This window comes from Giraffa tippelskirchi, chromosome 1 (genome assembly GCF_054371585.1).
Source record: "Giraffa tippelskirchi isolate mGirTip1 chromosome 1, T2T-mGirTip1v1.2.pri, whole genome shotgun sequence".
NCBI lineage: Eukaryota > Metazoa > Chordata > Mammalia > Artiodactyla > Giraffidae > Giraffa > Giraffa tippelskirchi.
The window spans coordinates 130528289-130535839 of record NC_137275.1 but is presented as its reverse complement, the minus strand read 5'-3'; the positions used below and the strand labels follow the sequence as shown (position 1 = coordinate 130535839).

The 7551-nt window shown below is 42.9% G+C and overlaps 1 protein-coding gene across 3 annotated transcripts in view; it reads right to left on the bottom strand.

The window, feature by feature from the left end:
* Positions 1-7551, bottom strand: part of INTS9 (integrator complex subunit 9) — a 116992-nt gene that overhangs the window by 63675 nt on the left and 45766 nt on the right. For 2 of the 3 annotated variants that reach the window (XM_081496169.1, XM_081496189.1), the window contains exons 4-5: positions 5009-5071; positions 442-581 (exon numbers count right to left, since the gene is read on the bottom strand). In XM_081496169.1, coding sequence (XP_081352295.1) covers positions 442-581; positions 5009-5071 — 203 coding nt within the window. The remainder of the gene's footprint in view (positions 1-441; positions 582-5008; positions 5072-7551) is intronic. The other variant, XM_081496178.1, reaches the window with a different exon arrangement.

Genomic DNA, 7551 nt, shown 5'->3' with positions numbered 1-7551 from the left:
ACGGGACCAACCAGGGAAATCCTGCAAGACGTCTCTGTTTATAATCTGCACTAAAAGGGGGGAAAATTTTGATGGCAAAGTAGTAAATATTCTTTTTTTCTTAAATATGCTGTGTTCCCTTCTCCCCCAAAGCCCTCTGTGTTGCATCTCGGTGGCACCTACTGAATGATACCTCTCTTAGTGTTGTCTGCACAGAAGAGCTATCCCTCTCTTTCCGTTTTTCTAAGATTAAATGACCACTATTCGCAGCATCCATCTCTAGGCAACTCCAACGAACATTTGTTTTATCTGCAGAGTTGTCTATTCATTCTGTTTCTCTGGGTCAAAGCTGCTCAGGAGGAAACAACAGTGCCTCTGGGTGCAACACGCTATTAAACAGTTGCTGCTGAAGGGAGGAGTTCTCCAGCCACTCACTCCCAGCTCAAGAAGAAATGCCCTCACCTGCCGATCTGAACGGTGGGCTCCGTGGCGTAGACCGTGCCTGTGAACCCGGTGTGCTCGGTGATGTAGGGCAGGGCCATCATGCAGTGATAGTTAGAGATGAGGATCACATCCACTGTAGACAGATCTATTAGCTCGGTCTGAAAAAAAAGGGGGAAGGAATGATACGTATCTGTGCACGGCACACAGATCAGCATGATGGGGCTGAAAAATGACACTGTCAGAAGGCAGAGGAGTGGCTGTGGTGCTACAGAATAATGATGCCGCTCCTGTAACGTCTCTGGTCTCTCATATGGGGATATTCCCTAGTGCTGACATGGAGCAGCAGGACAGGATGGCTGCTGATTTTACTAAAACAGAGTTCTGAGAGGCAGACGTATGAGGATAAATGACAGCGCGACACTTTAGCAGCTGCTGTCTGCCAGGTGGAGCCAGGTAACAGGAAGCAGCTGTGAGGGAGTACCAGACCGGAAGTAGCTCTTCGAAAGTCCCAAGTGGGGGACAACTTTATTTTTTTTCGAGGTAACTTTTGACCACTAGTGCTGGATAGAGAACCACCCTCTTCCACAAATGCAGTGGCAGAGTCATAAAAGGAAGTTATACTCTTGTATTCTACCTTAATCATAACCCTCAGTCTACCCTTTACTCCACCATTAATGTCATGTGAAAAGGGAAAAAGACAGGTTGGCAGGTGAGGAATAACGCTACTCATGTTGAGTAAATTTTATGAAAACTTTTAGTAGAAGGGAATGATTTTTACATAAATTTAAGCCCTACCTGCCTTTTAAAAAAATTATGAAGTATTTTTTTTGGGGGGCAATTGCTTCTGTTTTTTTTTTTTAATATTTACTTATTCATTTGGTTGTGCTGGGTCTTAGTTGCAGCACACAGGATCTAGTCCCTTGACCAGGGATTGAACCAGGGACCCAGGCATTAGGAATGCAGATTCTTAGCCACTGGACCTTAAGGCTCAATTCTCTTCTTCCGCTAAGTCTTCCTGATTTGCCCAGATGAAAGAAAGCACTTCTTCCTAAGAATTGCCAAGGCACTTGGTGAATATCCCTCTTAAAGCAGTAACTATTTTTACTATGGTGGGCACCTCAAAGTATCCCCTTGTCTCCCCAAACTGGAAGGTCTCTGAGATCAAAAATCTCGTGGGACTCATCTCTGTCCCCTTCAAGTTGTGGCAGCCAGGACAGAACAGGCCTCGGTGCATTGTCGTTGGAGGAATATATCACGAGAAGCGGCGCCCTCTGTGGAGGCACCATTGTGAGAAGCTAGCTGCTCTAGTTCAGACGTCTCCTCAGTCTGAGCTCTCCCTCACGGAACTTCCCCCACAGAAACTGCACGGGGCAGTACAGACAGCATGGGGTAACTCAAGAAAGAGTTTTAGTTAGGAGGCTGGGGCACAGAGCTACTGTGTCCCCCCCCCCCAGCGTAGAAGTAACAAAGATGTCTGCGCCATCTTTGCAAACAACAGAGACAGCGCACCATTTCGGCTGTGGGTATTTTCTGGTTGAATGACTTTATGTGTAAAGTAAATTGATTTAATAAAGCCACCAAGGCATAATCAGCTTGAGATCCTTAGGACAGAAAGGAGATTAGAGTCAAAAGCTACTCACTGCCAAGGCGATGGCAATCTGTGTGAATAAAATGTCTAAGGACCACAACTTAACTCCATGTTGTGTACTGCACTTCCAAGACTATATCCTGACATAACGAAGGAAGGTCTACTGGTCCTATTTCTCACCTCCTCTCCAGGACCATTTTTAAACAAATGAGAAGGTTAAGACAGAGTAGCACAGTGACAGGTACAGAACAAAACAAGGGAAGGAGAGTTGAAGCAACAGTAAAGGACAAAAACTTCCCTCCCTTCCTTCTACCTCTACAGAAACTGGGTAGGTATACTTGAAATTTCTCTTTAAGGATGTGACAATCAGCCCACAGAGTCTAGAATGATAAGAAATCTCGTGAGGACAGCTGGGGGATAAATATATATATATATATATATTTGTATCGCCTGTATATATATCAAAGACTGCCTACATAAACAATTTTCTGAGAAATAAATTTAACATCCAAACTGTGTGTGTGTATATATGTGTATCTATCCACACATACACACATATTTACTTTCACTCAATGATATCCCATAAAGATTATTTTTAAACTTCTTGCATGTAGACACTTTGGTTCTCTGTGTGTGTGTGTGCACCTGTGTGCTCAGATGTGTCTGACTTTTTGGGACCCCATGGACTATTGCCGGCTAGACTCCTCTGTCCATGGATTTCCCAGGCAAGAATACTGGAGTGGGTTGCCATTTCCTCATCCAGGTATCCTCCTGACCCAGGAATTGAACCCGTGTCTCTTGCGTCTCTTGCACTGGCAGGCAGATTCTTTACCACTGCGCCACCTGGGAAGCCCAATACAGACACTTGGGTTCTACAGACCATGAATTGGATCAAACAATCATAATTTATTGGTTGCTTACTATACTGTCCTAGACTTTATGCACAGTCTGTGGTGCAGATTTTGGGGTAATACAAAGATGTTTCAAGTAGTGGCACTAGAGTGTAAATTCCATGAAGACTAGAATTTTAGTTCTGTATGGCTCAGCCACAAGTCAGCCAAGGCTGGACTGTGTAGTAAGTCTCTCTCCTGATTCAAAGACTCTTATTTTCTCCTGATTGTACAATGCCCTGGTTTCCCTTAAAACAGTAAGTACTACTAATTTGTCATGGGCTACCCTGGTAGCTTAGATGGTAAAGAATCTGCCTGCAATGCAGGAGACCCCAGTTAGATTCGTGGGTTGGGAAGATTCACTAGAGAAGGGATAGGCTACCTACTCCAGTATTCCTGGGCTTCCCTAGTGGCTCAGCTGGTAAAGAATCTGCCCGCAGTGCAGAAGACTTGGGTTCAATCCCTGGGTTGGGAAGATCTCCTGGAGAAGGGAAAGGCTACCCACTTCAGTATTTTGGCCCGGAGAATTCCAATGACTGTATAGTCCATAGGGTTGCAAAGAGTCAGACACAACTAAGCAACTTTCACTAACATGTCATAAACTACAAATTCTGATGCAAGTTGTTAAAAAAACCCCTATGGCTCTACATATAATACTGCTGCTTTTAGCTTGGCAAAAGTGAACTGTGGAATGGTGACTGTCTAACTTCAAAGTTTAGTAGGAGTCTATAGAGCAAGTCAGAAAGACCCCAGAACCCCAAGCCAGGGATCTTCTGCTGTTAGTCTCAAGCTGAAGGTTGCAGTGGTCAATGCCACAGGCAATAAACCGAAAAATAAAAGCACCTGGGACTAGGAATCTTTGAACAGATGGGAGACTGGCCCACCAGCTCCTAAATGACAAATGAAGACAACAAAATTTTATCAGCAGTTAGGAAGAGCTCAGGATTTTGTCGTCTCCTTCACCCTTGCTCCTATTACTTCACCACAAACTCCCTTATCTGCCAACTTCAATCACCACGTCCCTTTCTGTTTTTCTTCGCTCTCTTTTGCTCTGGTGTCCTAAAAGGTCACCTCATATATTTTAAAGAGAGAGAGCGAGAAAGTTTATCTAAAGGGTATCAACAGAAGTTGTAGAAATGGAAAGAGAGATAGGAAGAGAGGACAAAACTAAGAGACAGAGCACACCCAATTTCTTTTCTCTCTGGCGCTGAACTGTGAAAGTCTGTTTGACAGGCACTGACACCCCCAGGGCACATGGAAAGAGCAGAATGGTGGCTTCTCAGTGATTTCCCCAGGAACCTGGACAGGCTACTGGCCTCCCCACAGTTCTCCTGTGTGCTGAGAACTCCACCCAGCCCACTCCGGGGATTAGGCCTGTCAGTTGAGATGTTTCCTTTAAGACTAATGCAAACTGATCTTCGTTTCCTTTAAAACAATGGAACTGGACTCAGACACTTATAACAAGTCTCATTGTGATGATAATATGTAAGCAACAGATATTCGTGACTCAGTTCAGAATCTGTGAATTTCAAGCAACATTTCATGTGTTATTAAGTCAGCAAGAAGTTTTCCAGTTTACTGTACCAGCGGAATAACAGCAATTCCCAATTACCCAAGACTAGAAAAAGTCTGGCTAACCTAAGACAGAGGCATTATCCAATGGGCCCTCTGCAACCCTGGATGTGAAACCTGTAGACACGGAGGGTGGACTCTATTCATTGTACTCCATCATATCGGGTGCTTGAGCACCTGTGGATTTTGGTACTCATGGGGGCTCCTAGAACCCATCCCCTCAGAGACTAAGGGATGACTGTAATTACAAAACTGAAAGACTTCAGTTATTCCTTACCTTGCTCCACACTATGCCCCAGTGTGAATGTCAATGGGGATTATAGAAAGAGCTAGGAAGAGAATGACTTCAGTGATTTATGGACAATATAAAAAGCTCCTAAATGACTGAATTTTAGTTGTATAACAAAGTGCCTAGGATAAGATTCATTTTGATTCGAAAATAAGAAGTTCAGCCCCTTAAAATTATTTCTTGTCTTCACTTTGAGAGATGATCAGAAATGCTTTGTTCCTACAATAAGATTCACTTTCATCTTACCTCTGGTAGGCAGAATTCCGGTACAGAATCCACAAATACATGACCTGAGCACTCCTTAAGCTCCTAAAAGACATGAAAGAAAAAAATTCTAGGAAGAGATGGTCAATAAACACAATGCCAAAGAAATTCCATCCCCAAACCAAACTTTCTATGAAGTGTTGCAGAAGGCTGGAGTTGGAGGAAAGCGGGAAGGTTATTTAGGTCAACTGGTTCTTGTTTAAGCTCAGGGAAGTTGAACATTTTATTCAGTATTAAAGAAATCAGGGCGTGCATGCACATTTCTTAATGCTTCTTCAAGGAAGCCATGTTTGGACACATGCTGTTTCCACAACTCTGACCCAGAGCTTTCCAAATAATAGTTATATGGACTACACCAGCAATATCAGAATGATCTGGAACAGTGATGGAAGTAGACTCCTGGGTCTTACCTAAGATCTAAGGGATCAGACATGGAACCTGTATCCATGACAAGCATGTCCAGTGATTCTGTTATGCAATTAGATTGGGAGTCCAGAGTGCAGATAAATGAACTGGAACCCCCTTCTCCTCCTACCAAGGTTTGAGGGACAAATAAGGAAGGAGATGAAGAATACAGGATAGGGGTTAAATCACCACCCGCACCCACCCCTGCCACCATTCAAAAGAAAACAGTATATTTATATACTGCAACTCCTCACAATGCCCATGACCTACAGTATTTAATAGGCCTGTCTTACTTCAAATTCTTTCACAAACAGACCTTGAGAAAAGGTTGTGTGAAAGCTTATAAGAGAGGTGCTAAAAAAAAAAAAAATAGCAGAAGGAAGGGCAAGTGATAAAGGGCAAAGAAGCTGGCTGATAATAGATGTGTCACATAGCCACAGACCACCGCGGGCAACAGGGAGACTCTGAGAAATGGTATCAAACGTACACCCAGGAGTGATTCTACCCAGAGGCAAGGGACCTGGGATATTTATACAGCAACTGCTGCATCTAGGGTAGCTTCAGGAAAAAACTCTCAAGTACCAGCAGCTGGAATTATGACAAAGGACACTGAAGAGACTGGAGTGTGCCCCAGGAGGCCACCAGAGGTGCTGTCTTCTCGTGATGACACTGTACTGAGATCTACACAGGAGTTTTTGCTCCAAAGTTAAAGCTGTCTATGACTCTATAATGAAACCAGTACAAGACAGAAATCTGGCTGTTTTTCTCAGAAAGGGAAAAATACAGTTGGAATTGTGTTCCACTGTGTTTTCATTAGTCACTGAACATAAATTTCTGTATATTCATATATCTCTACTTATACATTGGAGTTGGAATGATTTTACTCTCAATCTTTACCTGAAAATGTCTTATTAAACTGTCTGCTCTCTTCCTTTTGAATTTTACAAGTCTCCTATCAGAAGCTTGAGAGAACATTTCCTACTCTTGCCTTCCACTGTAAACTCTGGTTCCTCTCCTTATATGACTACCATTTAACCAGTGAAATGCCGAGCCAAAAAGAGACTGAAACCATTTGCAATTACAATATACCTGCCAGTGAAAAACAAATGAGCAATTATGGTTAATGGAAGAAGACCCCCAACTCCCTTGGGATGAGATTAAAAACGATTAAAGACAAATCATGGGAAATTTCAAAGCACTGCCCGGCCTTTCATTGGTTGTGTAATCTTCCCCACATTCCCTATGCCCTGCCATGTAACAGAGAGCAGGGTCTGTCCACCTCGCCTGACAGATCCTCCTCTGAGGTGCTCATCTTGCCTGGACTGGAGCAGCGTATTTGCTATTCTGAGCACTTACAATGTCACCGTGTTTTATTCGCCACGCCCTCCTAATGAAATGCTCCCACAGACACATGCGAGTCATCTTGCTCATACTGCATGGGTAATGGGATGCTTCTGAGCCTTTCTCTGGGAACAATGATTTACAGCCAGCAGGAGACACAGGCTGAAATTTCATCAGGTGCAGAGGTTCTTGAATGTCACCTAATTTTATAGTTAGGCTATGAGGGAAATCTGATTTCAAGTCATGCATCTGGCTTGCACTTGAAGCTGGGGTGAGGGGGCAGGTATAGGAATTAATTCTGAAAAAAGAGCTCCTCTTTATTTAACAATATTTATTAGGAGAAGGAAATGCCTTATTCAGATGAATCATTTTAAGGATCCTCACATTCAGTCTTTAAATTATGAAACGGGAGAGGAGGAATGACATGGAGGTCTAAGAATGGCATGGATAAGCTTTACAGTGTCTAATCTTCCTTTATCTCTGATTTTTTTCAGAAGAAAATTTGGCTAGATAAGTTTTAACTTTTGTTTTGTATCTCTGGTCTCTCATATGGAACTTAAATGCCAAAAAATTGATCTGAGCAATGACACACCACGAAGACAATCTAATGGCAACAATTTAACAGCCTTGAAAAAAATAAAAAGTAATTTGAGTCATTCAGTTTAGGCCTAGCTAGTGATTAAAGTCATTAATAGAACTCCAAATTCCTAGATTCCTGTTAATAGAACCATGTTCTTTTTTCACAAATTGTAAGAGTGTCCATGCCAGGCTACCATGAT